A 22,488-nucleotide genomic window follows, 5' to 3' on the forward strand; every position below is an offset into this window, starting at 1 on the left:
CCATACTCTCCAATGCCTTCTTGGGTGACATCAGCAAGGACCAGCTTGAGGCAAGGGGTAATAGACGTCTTTACAAGCTAAACATGCATGCATGCATGGAGAGCACATTGTGTCCAAAAAGTAGGCACTTCACAGGGGCGCTGGAGAAGGAACAGATTATTAACAGTGGGCAAAGACAAGCTACTAAACACCCAACACTGCTGCATGTAACGACCTCTGAAACAATCCCTCTTAAAGAGGAAATCATCTTTGTGTATCCATAAAGAGGGCAGATGGGCAAAGCCCCTTCAGTAATGCTCCAGCTTCAAAAGCCCACTTTGCACATCCTGAATGCTTCCTTCTTACGATTTTGCTTGGTGCAAGCATTCTACTGTCCAAAAGCTGTCATTGAGAGCACTGTTGGTTTGGTGGCAATACAGTTCAGAAGCGATTGTAACAAACCTCCCTTCCTAGTTGGCCTGGATGCTCACGGTGCTTATGAAACAGCACCATGAGGCAAGCAAGGTGAACGGATGCCTCGAAGCCCTTGTTTGTTTATCACACTGTTCTGTTAGTAACAACCATGAGACTTGAAACCAATAAGCTCAAGTTCAGCACTCGCGTGGTTACTGCGGATCCATAAAAAGCACAAAAACAGAAAACTCACGGAAAGGATAAAGCACCATTTAACACTTAGTATTGCAGCAGCCCACCCCCTTCTTTTATTTTGTCTGGTCGTGCTACATCTTTTTACTATAGATAGGCACGAACTTAGGTGATGTTCCCAATCAGTGTCCAATTTTATATACACTACGTGCTGGTTCAAAGAGGCTCGAAACACTGCAATGGAAGCTTCAAGTAGAAAAGGTGCCTGGAAGAAAAAAAAAGCTGTGCTGCTACCATCTCGGCAACATCTTGTCCCCTTAATAAAAATTGTGCTTTCACATCACTTCATACTAGGCAATGAGCTAGCACACCACAATCCCGCGACAGCCGCTAATGAGACCAAGACTGGAGCACATGTCTGTGAATTCGCAAACGGAGCCCCTAAGCCACTCTGCTACTCCGCCACCCCCTCTGCACGGCTGCACCACTCGTTTCAAGCACAGCACACCAAACACACATTCAGCGCTGAACAGTGGGCGGTCGACGCAGTTGCATTTACATGACTTGCAGCGAGAAGCACATCCATCGATGTCCGCTAAGCAAAGTCGGACACGGCGACGCCACATCGCGGTTCGCTGCCTTCGCTGCCAAGGCGCTAGGCCACTTAATTATTTCAATTGTCACCACCGCCGGGTTCTCAAGAAAGCACGGGTCACACAACGCAGATTCTGTACTGCCAGAGCTCACCGAGGCCAAAGCCGCACTGCCGCACCACCACTACTCACGGCTTTCCGCCAAGTAACACAGAACCTACAACCAACACACAAGCAACGCACGTACAATCACATGAGCAATGTTGAACAACGCGCGGTCCAGAGAACGATCACGCCGAGGACGAACACGCCACGGCGTCGCTCGGCGCTAGCATCGCGCCTTCTCAAAAATCCCTAAACGATGCTGTCCCTAGGCACCTAGGATCAGGTCACGTGAGGGATTTTTGTACGACAAATAGACGCACGCCGTCACAGCGGAGGAACGAAAATATTGACGTCATAGCACACTAGCACTAAAACGACATGCGTTTCCCCGCAGGCCGGCTGAGGCCGGTGAACAATAGAAGGCAGCATCCACGTGACCCTGCGTTCCCGGATGTTAGTTCCCTAAGTTGGTTTCCAACTGTCTCTATGGGGCCACTGAATACCTAGTGTGTCACGTGATTGGGGAGGTTTCTTCCCTGTATTGCTGCCGGATTATACAACAACCCTAGTGCGTGCAATGTCGGAATGGCGCACGTCTGTGATCAAGCTGCCATCGGCGATGACGATCGTCGCTGCGAATTTTGCAGCAAACTGTTCATACAGAGGAAGAACATGCTGCAACACATCAGGAACGTTCACAAAATGGCCGTGGATGTCAAGAAATTGATGAAATGCGACGTATGTGGCACTTCCCTGCCTACAATGGAGAAGTATTCGGTGCACCAGATCGCTGCGCACAACTTCGAGGCTGATTACGTGCACCTGGTGGGCCGGAACAATAAGGGTGAGGAACAGTTTTATTAAGTTTATTCTCAGTCATCGTGAGCAAATGACGTTTAAACGCAATATTATATCTTGGACTTTTTTTAATTTCTTGTTGCGCAGTGTGCCTCCAAAAAGGCAGTTGTTTATGCTTTGCGGGCCTTTGTTTTCTCTTTCTCTATCTGTTTCGCGAAGAGCAGCTTTTGCGCAGGTGCCTAATTTATTTCCTTGGGGTATTTTGAAGTTTGTATCCTCGTTAAATATAATTTGTTTGTTTATCCATCTATAGTATAGTCGTGTGCGCGCTCCCAGCGATGCGCTACATGACATACGTTTGGCATTGTCTGCTTTCCTGCACAGCAAGTGGAGTGAAATTTGACGTTTGTACATCTTATTTTTTTAAGCGACAGGAGTAAGCTGTTCTGCGTTCTGACGTTGCTCTGTGCCACATACGTGCGTGGCCTAGTCTTCGCCTCAGTGCACGTTGCAATGCGGCAGAGACGCAGAACCGGTACCATACATGAATTTGCGGATGTCGCCGGGATGGTTTCACAGCGTATTGTGGGCAAACTCTTTAGCAGTACATTTCATAGAATAGAGCGAAATGTGACGCTCGCGCAACCCCCACCCCCCCTTTTTTTTACTTAAACGAGAGGAGGGATTTGCTCTGCGTTCTGACGTTGCTCTGCGCTACTTGCGTGCGTGGTGTAGTCTTCGCCTCAGTGCAGGCCGCAATAGGTCCGAATGCAGGCCGACGTAGGTCCACGACCACACTTGCAATTGCGGCTGTCAGCGGCTTGGTCTCCCGGCGTACTTTGGGAAAATTCTTTAGTAGTACCACAGTCCCTCAATAGAAGGACTCTGGTTGTAGATTTCATAAAGTAGAGCGAACTTTGACGCACGCGCAATCCTTTTTTCTTTAAGAAGAGTGTGTTAGGAGGCTACTTGGTAAGACATCTTTTTGTGAACTTAAACTGCACTTGAGAAAAGACACCAACGTAGAAGAAGACAGGACGAACGCAGACTAGCAACTGGTTTATTGAAATCACACATAATGCTGCCTCTTCGAACCAGGCGCATGCCCAAGCCAGATCATAACCGCGTGACGATGGAACACTCCCTCGCCAAGCCCCTATCTACAGTAAAAAATCAAGCTCTTCTTGAAAAGAAGGAGCTTTTCAAGAAGAAACTGAGAGAAGGGATTCACACTGTTCTGGGGCGTAGCTTGCACCATGTGCTCTCAGTTCGTCTTTGTCTTATCGTAACAGCATTGCTATGAATGTACAGTCTGATTCAATATTGAGGAAGGAGTGAGCATAGATCATGCTTAAGTTTCATATTTGTTTCTTATTAAAACAAAACTAATAGGATAAAGTTTTTGAAGTTATGGCGCATTGCATTTGAAATTCAATTTTAACATAAATATGAGCAATATCAAGGGTGACCTCATGACAGTGGAGTTGAAGGTGAGGGAGTAAAATAAATGCTACATTAGCCCGTGTCCAAAGCCTTCAGAGTGATTATTTTTGTTTGCATCTCTCTCCCAATAGTACTTGTCACTATCTAATGCTATTTTGTGCTTTTATTACAGAATTTCATGAATGGAAAGCAGAAGAAGAGGGTAGCCAAAACTGCTGGTTCATTTTGCACAGGGACCCCAAAAAGCTGGCCAGTGGAGAAACAAGGATCCACTATTACTGTAATAGATCAGGCGAGGCAAGGAAAAAGGAAGGTCATAGTGACCGTCGGGAGAAAAGTCAGGGGAGCTGTAGGTCTGGTAAGATATGTCTTTCATTTATTACCGTCACAATTACCGTCCGACACCTGAAGGCACCACCATAAAAGTCAGGTATCAAAGAAACCATTACGGTCATAAACCAGAAATTCAGCACTTGAGAATGAGTGACAAGGAAAAGGCCAGCGTAGCAGAGAACCTAGAAAGGGGTGTGCCTATGAAAACCATTCTAAAGCGAGTAAGAACATCTGTGGCATCCAAGCTGAGGCCCGTGCACTTGGCAGAGTGCTCAACCCTGCATAACATCAAACAGCAGTTTAACATTGCTGCTCCTGAACATTGTCACACTAATGACGCTATCAGTGTAGACATGTGGGTGCTTGTGATGAAAGAAAAAGGTGAAACACTTGTCCGCCTGTACAAGGCACAAGGTGCAGTGGACCCAAGTGGTACATTTCCTTCAGCAGACTTTGCTCTTGTTCTGATGACAGAGTCTCGGAAGGAGCTACTAGAAAAATTGGGCCCTGCAGGTACTGTATGTCTTGACTCCACACATGGAACTACAGAGTACCAGTTTGAGCTGACCACTCTTCTGGTGCTAGATAAAATAGGATCAGGTGTAGCTATAGCTTATTTCATCTGCAACCGGATGAACGAGCAAACTTTGACAGCATTCTTCAAATATCTGGAGTCGGCCATGGCCAAAAAAGTGGCTGCTAAGACATTGATATCTGATGATGCGTCGCAATTCTACAAAGCATGGTCCATGGTCATGGGTGCCGCAAAACAGAAACTTCTCAGTGCCTGGCATGTGGATAACAATTGGCGTAAGAAGATACTCGAGTGTGTAGAGAAACAGCTAAGGCCACATGTTTACCATAGTGTGTGGCTACTCTTAGAGTTCCTCGGGGAAAAGGCATTTGAAGATTATTTTAAGCAATTCCTTTCTAGTGAGGAAGAAAAACTGAGGGACTTCCTGAAGTACTTCAATGACCACTATGCAGTTAGGCCGCAAGAGTGGGCCTATTGCTTTAGGACTAGAGCAGCTGTCAACACTAACATGCACCTTGAGAGCAAGCGCAGGATGTTAAAGCATACTATGCTGGAGAGAAAACAGAATAAGCATGGTGACAAACTTATTTCTGCCCTCATGGACTTGACAAATCATTTTTTAATGAAAAGGGCTATCCAGATGATGAAAGGGGCAAAGGGTAAGAAGCTGAGTAGAATTCAGAAGAACCACAGGTCTGGCAGTGAAATGGCAGCTTGAGCCAAATTAAATGAAGATGGCTGTGCCAAATTAAATGAAGATGGCATATAGACTGTGCCATCTCAGTCTATTAAAGGGCTCTCATATAAAGTGTCAAAAGTGGGAGATGGTGCTTGCTGTCCTTTGAGGAGTAAGGAATGTGCAGTGTGTGTGCATACTTACATGTGCACTTGCTATGACCATCTTATACACTTTACAGTGTGCAAGCACATTCACTGTGTGGTCATCGCTAATCCAACTAGCAGCAACAAGGCCCATGAGAGCTCACCCGAAGAAGCATGTGAGGCAAGTCGGGCATTGCACATTGTACAGAGTATAACAAAGCTGGAAGCAGCCAAAGCAGTGTAAAGCTCAGCACTCTTAAGAGCAAAAATGGACTCGGTCAGACAGGCAATATCAGATGGTGAAGTCTCTGAAGGTGTGGCTGAGAAGGCAAACAATTTGTTTGAGCCAGTTTTCATGCTTGTTGAAAGTGAAAGTGATCCAAAAAGAAAGATGCCAGACCATTCAAATGAACCAGCCAACAAAAAAAGTTGTGCACCTGTTAAGATTTCACTCTACAAAAAACCCTAGATTGTCGAAGCCATCATCTAGCCTTTCAAGGCCCACTGAAGCTCAAAAGGAAGTCCTTAAATAACAGCTTAGGGACAGCAACATAGAAACAAGAGATAACCATGTCAGCAGGGCACGATTACTGGTAACAAGCCTCCAGTGCAGTTAGGAAGAGAGAAGTGGTGCAGTAGTGCTGTGCTGTCATGCCTTATTGAAGCAGGTTGAGGGCTCGCATGTTAACAAATCATGACATGTGGTCTCTGATGATTAGCCCGTCTGTTTTTGTCTGTGGTGTGCAGCCATATGTCACAGCTGGATGGTATGTGTGTTAGAGCACGAGAGATGCCTCCATGCTTGTTGTATGAGCTGCTGGTAAGTGTTCTGTGAAGATAGGTACAGACCCAGTGGTCATCTCTGGTATGTGGCAGCTGTTGGATGGTAGTGTGTTAGAGCACGCCTCCATGCTTGTCATATGAGCCGCTGGTAAGTATGTCTATACATAGATGTAAGGAAGTGCATTGGATGGTGTGTAGTGTTTCAGTGTGCAAAAGCCTCCAATGTGTTTTGCTACTTATAAATTTGTGTAAACACTCAGTAGCGCAGTAGTTATGATGTTGCACTGTTGAGCACGAGCTTGCGGGTTCAATCCCAGCAAAGGTGGCTGCATTTCAGTGGTGGTGAAATGAAAAAAAAAAGTGTGTAGTTGAATTTAAGTGCACATCACAAAACCCGAGGTGGTCAAAAATATTACTGAGTCCCGCACTGTGGCATGCCTCATAATTCGATCTAGATTTTGTGTTCCATGTGATGTTCTTATTGCCCATTTGAATAAACTTTTATTTTTCAGATTACCAAAATAGAGGGCATATGCAGTGGTATTGTGTGCAGTCTGGATAAGTTGCTCTGGTCATGAGCACTCAATTAAAACTTCTGCATATTTGGCTGCAGCAGACAGTGTCATAATGATTGTAAAGACTATGCAGAAAGCTTTAGGCCACTCTACATATCAGATCAGTTTTATATTGCATCCCTTATGGTGCATATCTCTTACTTGAGTAGGCATAATAACAATTGGCAATGCTTCCTTACACATTTAATATTTTTCTCTTTTTCTTTTGGAAGAGTAGCCTTCGAAGAATAATCTACAACAGTGCTCCTACCTTCTCTTTCACTGTCTCCCCATTTCTTTTCTACACTTCAACTTCATTCTACGCACTTTCTTATTCTCCTCTTCATCCTACATTGAGGGTGTGGGAAAGTGAGCTAAGCGTGCATAAAGATTGCTGTGCCGAACTTAATTGCGGCACTGACGAAAACAAATCTTTGTCAAAAGGTTCACTCCAGCTACATTCCCCCTCCAAACACTGTTTATCACTTCAAGCCTTCATATTCCTGTGAGCTTTTGTCTTGTTTAACAGTTGTAACAGTCATACTATTTATTACTATCAATAGCCAGCATACATTTAGCACTGCAAAGGGCTGTTTAGAAGATGTGCGAGTTTCTACTTCCCTTATGATAAATACTCCAGACATTCAGTCTCTATTTTATGAAAATCTTTCAAACATTGCCAGTGATGACCACCATATAGGTTAATGTCAGCATGGGATTGAGGCTTTCCCGCAAAAAGAACAGTTATGTTGTGCTCATATCATGCGACTGGCAGTTTCTGCTGTAATTTTTGCACTTGTCAACTGCACTGTGAAGAGTTCATTTCTGTGAATATGTGCTGGCCTGATTCTTCTTGTTAACGCATTTCAGATCTTGTGCTATGAGATGAGGAGGTGTAAAATAAAAACACCGTGTAGATTTCACAATGCCTTTAAGAAACCACGCGAAGCTTGGAGATGAAGCATTACATGCACCTTGAACCAAGTGTCTGGACACAGCGAGTGAAAGTTGTTTTGTCATGAGCGAGGGTGTCGGTGTTACTTGTAACTACCTTTAAATAAAGGTTTGTTTCAAAACAGTGGCTCAACTCTGTGTTTCCCCCGGTAAAAAACACAACCATTGGGATTTTCATGAGCGAGGGTGTCGGTGTTACTTGTAACTACCTTTAAATAAAAGTTTGTTTCAAAACAGTGGCTCAACTCTGTGTTCCCCTGGTAAAAAACAAAACCATTGGGATTTACAATTCGCTTTTTAAACATAATTGAACAACATGAATAAAAAAAACTTGATGAATCAAGATATAAGCTTGCCATACCATGGAAACACTTGAAACTCCTTTTGAGAAGCTTACTCATACACGAACACACTATAGCAATTATTTTCAATCGTATACCCACAATTTGCCGTGTCACCACGTCAAGTTTCAAGGCAGATTTTTTTAGACTCCAGGAAGCTATATGCCTAATTCTATCCATTGTTTACTGCATTGCATTTGATTTTTTATAACAAATAAAATTGAATTCTCCATTGATTGCGCCGACGCTCACATTATAATTATATGCTATTATTATTGACTAGTCATATATTTTCTTGGCGGGTGGGGGCTGCACTGGTGGCGTTCTACGAATTTGCTCCGCGTGTTTGTGCGGGTAAGCTTAAGTGCAGAATTTTTTTTGCGCGTTATGAAAACAATGCACTGCAGGTATTTTAATTAATGCAACGAGCTGTATGAAATATCGGTCAAGGGGTTGGAAACGTCGTTATAGAGAATCCCGACGATTTTTCTTTTGCGTGTGTGTATTTGGAGTTGATTCACAGTTTTATTTGTTTATTTTGGCTACATTGCGCCAATTGCGCTTCCATTGAATAAAGAAACGCGCTTCCACGCGCTTGCCGACTCGATCGCAAGGGGACAGCCTAATCAACATCAACATCAGCAGCAATGGCGGATTTGCGCTTGCCATGGCGCTTGCAAAGTTTTCAATAGTTTTCGACTATTAAGTGATGCTTTTGCTATTTTAACGTGTGGAGGTTCATTGTACGTCTGTTTTTTCAAGTTTGGCATGTGTTTTAACACATGTGAAGGTGTAGTCTTTTCTTCTTCAGCGGATATTTGTACAAGACCCCGTTCACCGTCTATCAGGTAAGATGTGTACGTATGCTACACGCAATCGTAGTGCTTCACTAAGCCACAGTGCACTACAAAGTTAAGCATGAGCGGTACACAAAATTCACAAGTTCTTAGTATTGCCAAGAACAACCATTGCTTGGTGAAGTTCTCACAGGCGTTGTAGAAGTTGTTGCTGGGCGCGGCAGTGCTGAACGTAGCGTTAGCGGCTTAAGTCGTGTTTTTTACTAGTAACAACGTGTCACTATTTCATATTATTGGCGGCGTCTCCAGGACACCAAATCGGTAACGGGGACACCAGAGCTAGAACGCGGACTGGTCCATGGGTTGGGGCTCGCCGAGGCCTGCGCGTGCTAGTAGTATATCTTGATGTCTGTAGGCTGTGTGTAAGTCGTACTTTCCGAATTTTCTGACGCATTTTAAGATCAGCAGCTGTCCGCTTTCGCGGACAAGGCTGGAGTCAGGGTGGTCCGTGAGTTGGGGCAACATAACCTGCTTCCAGTTTTGATCCCTCCGCTGCCCCTTGGGTACCCTGCCGCCTCCTTGATTATAATCTAATGCTCTCCTGAGGCCTCTGTTTGCCGGTTACATGTGCCCTCCTGGAGCCTTACTTGTAAATGAATCCGATCTATCGTCGCAACGAAAAAAGCGCCCCGCGACTTCTACAACACCAGTCAGAACCTTGCCCATTGGTTTACATATGTGTGGCCGCAAATATCTGAAACTTAATGCCAGTTCAACAGGTTTGTTGGCAAGGGTGTCAGGTCGTTGCTTTGTGTTGAATCGGCCTTTTCTCAATTCTTAAGAATTTAATTGGAATGCACCTGACCAGTGCTGCTTTGTGGTGCTTGTCACCAGTCCCTTGGACAGGGAATACGTATGAGAATCCCTGTGCATACACTTTATACGCAGTGGTGTGACCGCTTCCTTTGGGAAACTACCACGTTAGCGATATTGTGAGCGCAATGTGACTTTCCGTCATCTTCCTCATCCGTACGTAGTGTGTGTCGCTTCTTCCTCGCCATAGCTCTAGCTCGGCAAGAATAAAGCGGTTCCTTAGAAGTGGTGGAGGTGCTGGGGTTCTGCATACCAAGGACGTATAAGGTAACAGTGTTTGTGCCTTTAATATGTCTCATTCGATCATTTTGAGACGTGGTGGTGTTCATGCGTTAGCACAGTGCAAGGACATCCACAATGTAAGAGGTACATGATTCTCGAATTGTATACTCTCTCTGGGCTTTTCTCACGATTTCAGCACAAGTAGTGGGAGCATCAAAAAACTGACAAAGCTGGTGCATGAATGTTGCCCAGTGTTGGTGTTCCTTGGTGTTGAAATTATCCTTCCTTTCTCTAAATCCAAGGGCGAGATCTTGCATTCTGAATGTTTGCTTGCGCTCTCATTATTCGCCTTCACCATGCTTTCGTCAGCGGTCGTCTGCTTGGTGAAGTGGGGGCGCCTATTGAACACTGCCTACTCACTGATGTAGAAGGTGAAGCAAACAGTCAGAAAGCTAGAAGCTTGCCCAATCTCATCCCAGGTTTTTAATCCAGTTTGACATTGAAGCATCCTGGTAGTATTAAAGTACTTTAAAAAGAGGTTCCAGAAGCATTGCCAAGTTTGCCACTTGGTGAAATTTGTAGTTTGGAAACAATTTAGGCTCTTAGCAAGATTAGTAGTGAACAGAGGTTTTCACATGGCGATTGGTGTTGTCCAAATGCATGAAGAGGTCACAGTACGAGTACTTAAGCTGATAGTGTCGGGTAACCATAAGCACCAGCAGGGGCCCCGTAACAGTGTCCCCTTTAACTTCAGATATGCTTCACTGCATGATGCTAAATATGCTTCGCCGCATAACACGACTCTGCTGCAGTGAAGGTGACTTAAACCGACAACAGCCGAGAAGGTGCAATCAGCACTGCGCTGCCTGGTTCTTGCTGTTGGCCTTTTCTTCTTTTCACAGTGTCCTTACTGTAAGTGCACTCCAGAGTTACAATGCAGGAATATGCATGTGTGCATAAGCTTTCATTCAAGAGTAACTAATGATCATAAGTTACGTCATCATGGTTTCGTACCATGTCACAGCATCATAAGTGAGACATAATAAAGAAGCCCTCAAAGTCTGCGGGAGAGACTAATCTTTTGTGCGAGATTGTGCTATCCTTGCTGCACGCAGTGCAATATTATGACTCTCATGTCTATGGTGGCATTGTCGATTATGAATGTTTCCTTACTGCGTTAAAAAAATGTGAGTGCATCTTTCAGATAATAATGGCATTATAGCTTCAGAGTTGTTCAAGTTTGGGGTACTTGTTCACTAAAAGTACATTATCAGAAAAGCTTTAGAATTTCTACGTCATAATTGCATTTGAAGAACTAAGTCTTCCTACACATAGCAATTGGTAGCTTACTGTGTAATGTTGAAGGTGGTTTTTATTCATAGGCCCTACGCAGAGAGCAGCAACACAATGCCTGGCATGTGACCAGGGTTCATCACAGTGTTTGCATTTCCAGTGCTCGTAACTGATTCCAAGCATAAATTTGCTTTATGAATTCTTTGTAGACAGAAGGTGCTTGAATATTGGTTGCATGAAATGCTCCAATGCACAGTGTATATGTACAGGGTGTCTTTTATTACCATACAGATTTTCTTGTTTTAAAGTTATGAGCGCAGCAAATGTGGCATTCTTGCAGAGGAATTCCTCTATTTTGGAACTCCACAAATTTGGAGGCAGTCACATTTTATAGCACTCTCATTTCTTACAAATCTTGAAAGTTGCACCTAATTCAAGATATTCATCATTGAATTTCACTGGTAAATCGAGGCAATATTGGAACCGAGTGTGCTGGGAGCGCAGAAAAGAAGGTCCCGCTACCTCATCAGATGGAAACACCCCCGACAACAGGCTTGAGAAAGTCTGAAACAACATCTTGGCCAGTCATTGTAGCAGCTGATACGACACACTTTGCCTGGCAAGCATGTGCATCAGTGTGCCGTGTCAGGCTATCATTTAAGCTTTGTCCCACACTTCTTGACAGGGCACTGCCGCCTGATGTGGAGCAGGATGCACCAAGTTTTGATTGTACTCAATTGAGCGCGATAATGAATATTTCAAAATAAGTGCCATGTTCGAGATTTCGAAAAAGAAAGGGTGTGCGTTCACATGTGACTGCCTCCAAATATGCCATTTAGAAGGCTGCCGCCAAGTTACTAATAAAAAAGTGACTGAATTTTTCAAAATTAATTTTCTGAAACTCGCATTAGCAGCAAAGTGTGTCCTCCTCGCCTAGAAACTCCTTTGCAAGAACGACAGGCTCTCTGTGCTCAAAACTTTTTGCTAAATATCTGCATGGTTAAAAAAAAAAAAACTAGATATGCATAATTGTTAATGTATGAAAATCGTACACTATCACTTTTCAAAATTTTTGTCCTATGCAACACCAGAAAAATTGGAAAAAGAAGCTTCAGGTGACCTATCTGATGTGCAAGTTGCATGGCCATATTATTGTTTTAATTTTTCGCTATTACCTTTTACTGTGATGTCGCCACTGCAGCAGCTCGATGGCTGTGGCTTTTCATTCCAGGTCACAAAGCTGCACCCAGGTAGAGGCAGAATCCAAAAATGCTTGTGTACTTAAGTATAGCTGCACATTACAGAATCCGAGGCCCTCAAGATTTATCCGTAGCCCTCGTGTAGCCCACGAGTTCCATATTTTTTATTGGGATTGAAGAGTAACGTTTGTGCTGTATCCTTCTATTTCAGACTAAATAATGTGCATGCAAAATTATATCTTCATTACTTTACACCATTGCACCAATATCTGTTGTGCGTTGATTTTCTGATGTCCTGCATTTGCTATAGCAAGGATTTTTAAAAATCAGCCACAAAAGAAAAAAATAAATGGTCAAGGAACGAAGTGGTGTGTAGCAGCTCCCTTTTTTTTAATCGGCAGCAAGTTCTGCACTCGTGTGTTAGCAACACTGTTTCGCCAGTTGTGTACTTCAAAAGAAGTGTTACCTTTCTGCTTTGGAACTTTGTGGTTTTGTTCTGCCAGCTGCTTGACCAACACAAGCAAAATGTACTTTGGATATTCCACAAATTCATTCTGTATGCATTTGGTACAATAAAATTTGTTTCAAGAATGGACAAATGCAGTGATGGTTAATTGAAAACTGCAACATGCTGAGTTTCATGCTTCATTAATTTTCTCAGCCCCAAAGAAAGCATGCGAGGTTTGAAAATGTATCATGTGACATTAGTGCACTCTGTCTAGAGAACTGATTAATGCTGCACATACATTGAACATGGTGGCCATGACCATCCCTCATGAATTGGCATTCCCTGCCTAAACCACCTCACCAAGACAGCTTGTTAGCAGCAAGAAAGCTGACGGGGCTTCCAAGAATTCCTATGCACTATTTATTACTATCGCCCTACTGAAATTGCTCCATTGCTTTGCTGACAATTGTCTTGACAAAAGTGGAAGCCGAATCGGTTGAGGTCGATCAGTTTTATTTACATACAACCTATTATAAAGTGGACCTTTCTTCGCCTCTTCAACTGTTCCCACAGCTGCTGCTGCCATCTTGCACGCCACATCGAGGAGGAGGGCAATGTACATGGCAGGTGCATGGGAGGATTTTCCAAGGAACTCTGGAAAGCTGTAATCAGATTGTGGGCAAAGTTAAAAACTTAAATACAAAAAGGGTGTAGAGTATTGTAACCTTGTACATGTTGATCACACCACATGTTTCAGCTACAGCTATAAGTGCCTTGTCTCATCAAGCAAGCTACAGTTCTTGCAATGTTACACTTTGTGATACTCAGTATGAATTGATAAGACTAGCTGCTATTCTAGTGGTTGTGCAGGCCACAAGGGAACAGTGCCTGGCCTTTGTGCTTGTATGTGTCAATTTCTCTCTTTCAGTCTCGCCCAAGCCACACCAAAATGTTATCCACAAGTGTCGTGCCAAAATGGCCTGGCGACATTTCGTATTAAGCCGTTTGACCCATTTATTGCACTGATGCACACAGTGCAACCAAATGAAGGAAATGACATCGCCTAGGTGATTATTAAATTACCCTTCTAAAATACCACAAGAGGAATTTTGCTGTGGCAAGAGCCTTAGCAAAACCATAAGAGACACAAAAATGAAGGAAAAGCGACACCTTCAAGTTCCCGCACCGACTCACCATGAGAAGCACGAATTTTGGCAGTGTCTGCTTGAGCTTAATTATTTGGAGATACATGCAGTTGAATGCTTTTACAAGCATTGAGATGCCCCACTATGCTAGCTTGCCTTTTATGGCTATAGAAAGTTGTATACTGCCACAAGTCTGCCTATTCTTCCGATTGGAATCTATATTGAAGCTGCTTTGAGCAACGGGCGGTATTCTATTTCAGCGCTAATGATACATTGACAGTAGTGTGCCTGGAAGGAATAGACAAGCATTGCAGAAGCTGCAGCACTTTGTGCTTGCTGAATGATCATACGAGAAGGTAAAGATGCCATCAGAAAGCATCCTTCGTATAGAGTCTCTTTAAAAGAAAAATACTACATCTAGACATGGTGACAGTTGTAGTGGCAAACTAAAAATATTATAATGATAGTTCAAGGTGTGGTATGGCATGTTTATGCTATTTCTGAAAAAATAAACACGGAAAGTGTGTCCATGCCAACAATTGAGACAGGATGTGCAGATGCAAAGCTGCAATACAGCACCACGGCGTCAAAAGGACAGTATGCAAGTGGTGGTTCAGCATCAAAACTTCAATCTCCCTGCACTACAACACTGGGAGGCCATGCTGCATGACAGAAGCCTGTGTGGCCAGCAGGTGCTGCTCTGTCGGGCACAGGACGTGGCAGCAACTATTTCTCCTAAGGATTCAATAAACGGATTTCTCTACCTCACCCGCCATGCGATGCGCCGTGTGAGGGAATGACAGTGCCACTACTCTCACAGGATATGGATGGTGCACAGCACCACCTTGAGCATCGGAGCGCACGTCTGCCTATGAGCTCTGTGTACTACGAACACAAGTGGTGCATGCGAGGTAACATTTAACATATCACTGCCAAATGCCATCAATGAACACAAGCAGCAAAGAAAGCTGCTTACATAATTTTCACAGTGTGTCGGATCTGCATATTTTTTACATCCTGTCTGCATGCCGCATTGTTCATTTGTTCGTCACTGCTAACAAGTGCATAGTTGCATGGTACTTTTTTCGATTTTGTGCACTTTCTTTTGTCCTGAAAAAATAACCACAGCAGCTAGTTGTTTCTTTGTGCCTCGGCACTAGTTAGCTGAAACACCCTGTATACTGGACGGCTTGCCTGGCCGCCCGCACCGCCGAGGCGGAGCATCTAACGTTTTCGTGGCGCACTTGTCGCCGTCTCGTGGCACCGGTCGTCCATCCTTATCGCGCAGCACCCGCCAGCGTCGTCTGGTGTTCTGATTGGCCGCGGCAAATCGGACAGCTCTGGCGGGCGGGAAAAGTGGTCCGCAAGCGATCGGGCTTGCCGCCTCGTTTAACGCCTACTTCTATCCCCTGGCCAAGAGCTTTGCCCGGTTTAGCCGCTCCGTCTTTGGTGTGAACGTGCCTTTAGAGTAAAAAATCAACAGCTTACGCTTCCACATTTTTTGCTTGGTAGCTGCATTCAATTTGCTTGCTCCTCGTCTTTTAGATGTCTAGGCTCCCCACATTTTAACGTGGCTGAATAGTGCACAAATCAGAAAAACGAGTTTCTGTGGCCTAGCCTTCTCACACTTGCAAGGATACCAGCCAAAGTTGACCTATTTTTTTTATGGGGTGCCCACTGATAATGAGGATGCTGACATCGAAGGATCTCAAGTGGTTCTCTAGCATTTTGGTGACAGAATACAGTAATGCCGAGCTACAACGGACTTGATATCTGTCTGCACCAATGAACGCAGTAGTTAGTAGTCTCACTAAATTGAGAGTTCAGCCCAACAGCAGATGGACACCAGTGGTTTGAATCCCCATGTTGGCAAATTTAACTGGCTGAAATCAAGCATCTAAAAGACACGCACTTAGTTCCATCCCTTCAATCTGTGAGCATAATGAAGATCAAAGGTCAGGTTATGTGGCTGCAGCACCTTCTGTTCATGCAGCATACCTTTACTTTTCTTTACCAAGACACTTAGCATGCACATACCTTGTGTGCAAGCCACACCTATTTACAACAGAAACAGCGCTTTCCAATCGTGAGCAAAAGTTTGGAGGTAAAATATGGTAGAATTTTTTGTCCAGCCAACGCATGCACGCTGAAATCCAAGTGGTACAGCCAATATGTGCCTGTTCAATCACTCCAATGCATTGAGACACTTCGAACAACGCACGGCTGTACCAGAAAAAGTTTAGATGTTTTTCACTAATGCAAGCTTTTGAGTAGCTCGAACGTAAAGTGGCCTGTGTGTTATTGCTATTCAGCCGGAGTGCAAGAGGAGCCAGTCAAATTGGTAAAACATGAATCAATGTGCACACAAAGACTACGTGTACCCTTGCATGACTTTGTGCCACAGGTAGCTAACAGCTTCCAATTCACAGTCCTTGTAATATGCTTGTGGCCGCCATCTACAGTGATCTATTTGATTTAACGGGGATGTGTATGTTGGCTGAAAACAAGAAAATATGCTAGAAAATATATTAACACCGATGGATGCAATATGTCCTTTCCGGTAGTTTCGCAAGGGGGAAACTAATTCGAACTTCATGGCAGCGTGCACCGCACAGCTGCACCTCATTTTATATCCTCGCGCATGCGTCGGTGTTGCCGCAGCTGTCTGTAGTGACACCCTCGCGTGCATTTCTTGTTCAAGCTTTGTTGAAGGGTTTGAAGAAATGAAGGCAGTACGGTGTTGCTCATTTCTCCTTTTAGTATCCTGCTGCTTGCGGAGCATAGTAGCGCCTGCAACTCAGTTCTCAATGCGACCTTTGAATAGTGTGTGCATCTTAACCCTTTCATAGACGCAAGCAGAGAACAGGCCGCTTTGTGTCCGAGACATTACAAGTGCTTTTTTTTTTATGAAGCATTTTTTACATAATGTAAAATCTCAAAGCTGACTACGATTCAGTAATAGCGAAAAGTGGGAATATTACGTCCCACTATACAGCCTCAAGGCCCGTTTCTACCTACTCGTGGTCACCTGTAATGTGATTAGAAGCAGCCAGAGTACCCAGTACATTATACATTGTTTGTGCATGTTTTCATTATACTTACTGAGCATGCTTTGTATGAGAATCCTCAATCAGGGCTTTCCAATATCGCAAGGGTTCTTAGAAAAAAGATGCTTCTTGAAAATTCTTGAGGGCTCATATGTAGCAGCTCGCATATGTAGGAATGCGATTTGTTCGCGATGCTAATAATTTGATCAACTGTTTTGGTAGCTGTGGGTACGAGAAATTTAGACACCTAACCGCACCAAAATTCAGCTATTATGAAAACGCGGAATTTCGATAAAAAAAGTCCATTTGCCGCTGTGGTGGTTTGAAGGAAGGCGACAGAATAAACTAAACATTGTAGAAAGGGAAGTAAACAATCTGCGCAATCGCTCTATCGCGTTGTTTGACAAAGAAATGGACGAAAAAATGTGCTTAACGTGATTCAGAAACACGTCTACACAGGAATGTTCAATGGTAGAAATTACACTTCACCGCTACATAATAGAGAAGTAGCCCTGAAAAGTGGGACCAATATTTTCCGACCGCCCAACAAAGGGTGAAATGCGCACAGTATGTACGGCAACACTTGCTTTATTCACCGCAGTAATGCCACCCTGTAATGGAGACACAACTACGACAAACGGTCCGCATTTCTTCCGCAGCGAGAAGCGAGAAAAAGTGAAACATTTTTTACCGAGTCAGAAATAAGCCAAGCGTGTTCCTGACGGTATGTAACGGCATGCCGCTGGAAAAAGGGGGTCCATACCTCGGGGTTCAAATTCCGCAGACACGACATGCGCTTCAGCGTAGCCGTCAATTTGCGGTTGAGCAAGCGACGTTTTTGCATTTTCTATTCCGCATCAGCATCTTCTAGGCAGCGAGGGAGCACCTTGAAAACCAGCACGACGGGGGCCGTCTCGTTGAACAATCAAGGCCTAAAATTTAAAAGAAAACACAACTATTAGCGCTTATTGTTTCAAATTTTGTGATTTCAGTAGACTTACCTTGATGTTGTCGCACATTTCTTGTGGATCCATGTTGCTTTCAAGGTCGTTAACGCCAACATAAAGAACGGCGAAATCGACACGCTCGAAGCGCATCGTGGAGACAGCTCACGCCAGCCGCACTGCATTGTAGCTAGCAAAACTGAATGTGCAGGCTTTTATAGACTCAATTAGGCGCAGGCGCGACCTATTTAAGAATTTAACCTGACTCACCGACAATCACGCCGCGCAAGGACGGCATGACTGAACACGATCCAGCGAGGCGTAACAAGACCACGCGAACGAACCTACGTGAGCCGGCAATGGCCGCATGTGGCTGGCAGAAACCACAGGGATTTAGCAGCAGCACCTAGCAGCGTCTTTCCCTAGGCGTACAAGTACCTATCTGGGGGCAGGGAGTACGCCACTGGCACACGTCACATCCGGTTTGCCTCTAAACCGGGTACAGCCAGCCTGCGGGGATACGCTTCTCTAAAACGTGACGTATGATAAGTAGCGATGAAATGCCGATTACAGAGCCTGCTGAGCCGAGCGACCGAGGATAGCCTCCACTATGATCGACTGAGCTACAGGCATATAGAAATCCTTTCTTAATGCAAAGAAGAGCTAAGGCGTGCAGACACGGACACAAGAAGAGAGAAGTGGACAACACGAACGCCGCACGGCGGCCCGCGAACGGCAAACTGCGTGCGGCGAGTTGCCGTGCCGGTAGCGTGGTCGGGCCTTTACACGTTGAGTGGACACTAACCGGCCAATTCCGTGTGTGTGTGAAGTGATTTTAGAGAGAATGGAAGAGATAAGTGCAGTGCCGTAACTGTCTCTCACAGGAGGACACCTCAACAGCACTGCACGGGGAAAGGGGTGTGGGGAGAAAAAGATGAGAGAGGAAAGGAGGAGGCGGCAAAAAAAGAAAAAGAAAGAACATAAGCGAACGCGCTCGAACCGCACTCTTAGTTGTGTCGCACTGTAAATGTCAAGTAGTGCCGCAAGCGCACTCTTGACGATAGACGAGTGGGCAACAGGAAAAAGCAGCGCGTTGGTCGTGTCGCAAGGCAGTCCCAAACGCCGATACGAAGAACACAAGTCCGTGCGCTCCACACTGAAAGCAGGACAGTGAAGTAGGAGGTGCCCGAGCGTCTCGACATCGGCACAGTTGCTGCACACGGGGCTGCCCTTTCCCTGCAGTCTATGTAGTCTGGCGGCCGTCATGTAGCAGCCGACACCAGGCCCCGCACACTCTCAAGTTCAACAAATGGCCACAGAGGGCGAAAAATCAATCGAGGCGCGTTTCAGCGTAAGCGCGCAAGTGGAGCTACTGTAATTTGGTCGAATAGTTTAATTTGTGCTTTCTCTGCTAGGGGCGCTAAACATGCTGTATTTTTTACTCTACACAAACCATTAACATAAACAATCGAGGTGTCTAAGGATGTTTTTTTACCTCAGGCAAATAGGCAGTTGATTTATTAAAAATTTGCTTGTTGAAGCTGCTTTTTAGTCATAGCGTCAAGGTTCTTGTACTTGATTAACCACCGACAGCCTCGATGTGTTTCCTGGCCGTTGGCGTTCGAATACTACGGCGGTAAAACATTTTCGAAAAGCATGCTGGTTTCGTCTGCGAGTCATTACATAGACTTGCTGTAAAGAGGTCTACTCTTGGCAAAACATAGTGCCTCATTTTGTTTAGGCGTTGATTATCATAATGAATGCGGCGGAGGTTGAGGGAGTACGCTTGAAGGTACGTTTTTATGCCGTTGATCTCCATGGGCGTCTTGCGCTGGAGTTTGAGGTATAGTAGCGGCGCCTGGTGGCGGCGCGGGAAACGACATCTGGGTCGTACCAGCTTGGGTCGTATTGAGCCCTGGCTGTGGCGAAGCACGTTTCTAGGCCGAGTTTTGCGTCGATTCGCACTTTTTTCTGCCCTGTTGCGAGTGCGAAAACGCTCGTCACTTCTCACAGACCACGCTGACCACGCTGCGAGCTCGCCGCAGCCTATACTTTAACGAAAACTGACTCTCCGTGTGCCGTGGGACGTAATGCTGGGAGCAGAAGGAATCGGTGACGCCGATCCGGAGAGACCTAGCCCAGCCTCGAAAAGGCGCGTCACCCTCATTACTTCTGCGTCGTGGGCTGCCATGAACAAGAAGGCCTGAATCCCAACATCAAATTCTACCGTTTTCCTTCAAGGCCTCACGAAGTGGAGCGTCGGGCGCGCTGCATAGCTGCAGTTCGTCGCGCTGAGTAAGCGAAACTTCGCGCCATGCTGACTGCTTCGCCTGTCTTGAAGCTTGCTTGATTATCTGCGTTCTAAATTTCGGTCTTCTGCACCTACAGTCCCGACAGCAGACCACATAGCAGCAGGCATGGCTGGTAATGCACGATTCGAGACCCGGCCACAGTGACAATTAACAATTCGACCGATGCGAAGTGGTGAAGTGACCAGGTGTGTGCAAATGACCACAAATGGCTGGGCTGATTCGGTGACAATTCACTACCCCACTACGAGCAGCACAGGTTAGAGAGTTAAATGTGCTCATACTTGACCTCAAGCCAGCATGTTGAGGCAGCGCAACAAGGTAGTATTGATTACAGCAGATCGATGTTCGCGCGCTGTCATTAAAAGCTACATCAAGCGAGCAGCGCACGAGCTCGCGCTGCAGCGCGATTCGCACGTACGTGCGAGCTCATATGCATTGCATCAGTTATTACCAGTTACCAAAAGGGACAGATGGTAGCTGCTACAACGCAGGCATAACTACTTGTTTAGCGGCATGCAGTCAACAAAGATTGCAGGAGGCCCGCCGTTTATAGCGGCATGTCGAAAGACCGCTGCCGTCGCGGCGCGTACGATCGTGCGCTCGAGCAGTTCGTACATCGCGGCGCGTACCGTCGTGTGCTCGAGCAGTTCCGTACACATGATGTCTGCTTATCGCTGCTGTGGATTCATTTATAGCAAGCATTTCCTCGCGTTTGTGCGCCTGAATCTAGCAGCGTGCAAACCTTACCTGAAGTTCCACTTCGTACGCAACTCGCTTCACTTGTGATTGGCACTGCGCTAAAACTTCGCCGCTTAATTCTTGAACGGCGTACACGTATTTGGCACTGCATCATTTCTTGCCTTTACGCAGCGTGCCACCCCTGAAAAAAATCTTCGGCGCCCGATATTCGCTGCAGGCCGTGATACAACACAACCGAGTGGCGGGTCCATATTGTAAACGTGCTTTCCGAAGCAGACGACCGAGCTTGGTACGACCCATTTTAGGACAGAGGGCGCTCTTTAGCACCTTTTTCGCAGCGCCCCCTGGGCAATGCAAGAGCCCCATAACACCGTAAGTACGCAAACCGATGTCACAGAACACCTGATGCATCATTGTGTGTTCTCCGTCATCGCTTGTTTGCTGTACGCCTACTAATTCTTCATTTCTTCAAGTGTTGTATCCTCCTTTTGTCCTTGTTCTCTTGTGCTTCACTTACAGTATGTCGTTCCGTCAGCTGTAATGCGCATTTGCAAAACCAATACGTTTGATAACACACAGTGGTTATCATAATTTCACTACACGTGTATTAAGCTGGCACATATGGTTCAGATACAGATACCTGTATGCGAACTTGCACGACGTTGATGCGGAGATTAGGATAATTATGACACCCGCAAGGAAGACGCAGCTGACGGCCGTATAAGCTGTTGCGTTCTTTCCGCCAAACTACCCGGCCTGGTAGTGCTGTAAAGATGCTGTATAAAAGTGACAAGCGGTGACAGGGAAATTATTATACTTAGCAGCCGACCGTACGTTTTGTACCTTAGGTCTTCTTTCTTGTGCGTTTGTGCTACCCTTATTAGTGAGCCATCTCTTATTGACTATGTTCTTGACTATGTAACCGCGTTTGTGTGGATGCGTAGACGTGTGCTTTTTGTTGTACTTGTAAAATGCAAATAAAATATTTTCAGGCTTACTCAATCTTTGGTGTCGTGTGCGTTTATTCCAGTCGAGGCCATCGTGCCATCTGGAAACCGCATTCTGTCAGCCCTACACGAAATGCAACAGCTGGAGCGCGGTGGCACTACTCGGGATGCCCTTAAAAGTCAGTTCAGAGTGTGCCTTAAGAGGAAGCTTTAGCTCGGGCCCAACTCCGACGCGGCCGATTCAAATACATGTAAAAACACAAAAAGGTTTTTCTGAGATAACCCCTGGACGGATTTTAATGAAATTTGTTGCATTTGAGAGAGAAAGTTAAATCCTAGTGACTGTTGGAAGCGGAATCTTGATTTAGGGCTTGAATTTTGTTAAAAGAATTTTCAAAAATTCAGACGTTTGAAAAAAATAGAAGCGCGAAGTTTACAAGCCAATAGCTCTGCATCAAGAATAGCTACCGCGATTGTGTAAACGGCATCCATTAGACCATTCAAAGCGGACAAATTTGATATGTCAGTTTACATCTTACGTGAATTTGTTACGTTGTTTACGAAGGTTCTGCAAAAGTTGTAATTACACATTACACCATTTTTTGAGGTTCATGTGTAACATATCAATTTTGTCCGCTTTAGATGTGCTATCAGGTACAATTCACAGAATTTCGATATCATTTTTTCTTGCTGAGTTACGGAGTTGTAAACTTGAT

At 45.1% G+C, this 22,488-nt stretch overlaps 1 protein-coding gene and 2 long non-coding RNA genes across 5 annotated transcripts; 2 read left to right on the forward strand and 1 right to left on the reverse strand.

Annotated features, from left to right (window-relative positions):
- Positions 1-1,880: 1,880 nt before the first annotated feature.
- Positions 1,881-7,632, forward strand: LOC126538463 (uncharacterized). 3 transcript variants are annotated; one of them, XR_011893542.1, is made up of 3 exons: positions 1,881-2,127; positions 3,697-5,395; positions 7,422-7,632. XR_011893542.1 is itself a non-coding variant. In XM_050185305.3 (2 exons), the coding sequence occupies exon 2, from the start codon at positions 3,890-3,892 to the stop codon at positions 5,108-5,110; it is 1,221 nt and encodes a 406-aa protein (XP_050041262.2). In that variant the 5' UTR covers positions 1,881-2,127; positions 3,697-3,889; the 3' UTR covers positions 5,111-6,599. The 3 variants fall into 3 exon arrangements, 1 of the variants encoding a protein (XP_050041262.2); XM_050185305.3 differs by lacking the exon at positions 7,422-7,632 and having other exon boundaries at positions 3,697-6,599; XR_011893543.1 differs by lacking the exon at positions 1,881-2,127 and having other exon boundaries at positions 3,679-5,395.
- Positions 7,633-8,485: 853 nt separating this feature from the next.
- LOC129386676 (uncharacterized) lies at positions 8,486-12,521 on the forward strand. Its single transcript, XR_011893545.1, has 3 exons — positions 8,486-8,694; positions 9,707-9,783; positions 12,263-12,521. It is a non-coding gene; the product is annotated as an uncharacterized lncRNA (long non-coding RNA).
- A 653-nt stretch (positions 12,522-13,174) lies between these two features.
- LOC140216838 (uncharacterized) lies at positions 13,175-18,282 on the reverse strand. The gene is made up of 3 exons (XR_011893544.1): positions 17,872-18,282; positions 17,634-17,802; positions 13,175-13,340 (listed from the first exon to the last, which is right to left on the reverse strand). It is a non-coding gene; the product is annotated as an uncharacterized lncRNA (long non-coding RNA).
- Positions 18,283-22,488: the final 4,206 nt, after the last annotated feature.

Source organism: Dermacentor andersoni, chromosome 3 (assembly GCF_023375885.2).
Source record: "Dermacentor andersoni chromosome 3, qqDerAnde1_hic_scaffold, whole genome shotgun sequence".
Taxonomy (NCBI): domain Eukaryota; kingdom Metazoa; phylum Arthropoda; class Arachnida; order Ixodida; family Ixodidae; genus Dermacentor; species Dermacentor andersoni.

Coding starts and splice junctions, on each gene's coding strand:
- LOC126538463 (XM_050185305.3), top strand. CDS start 3,890: ATGTCTTTCATTTATTACCGTCACAATTACCGTCCGACACCTGAAGGC.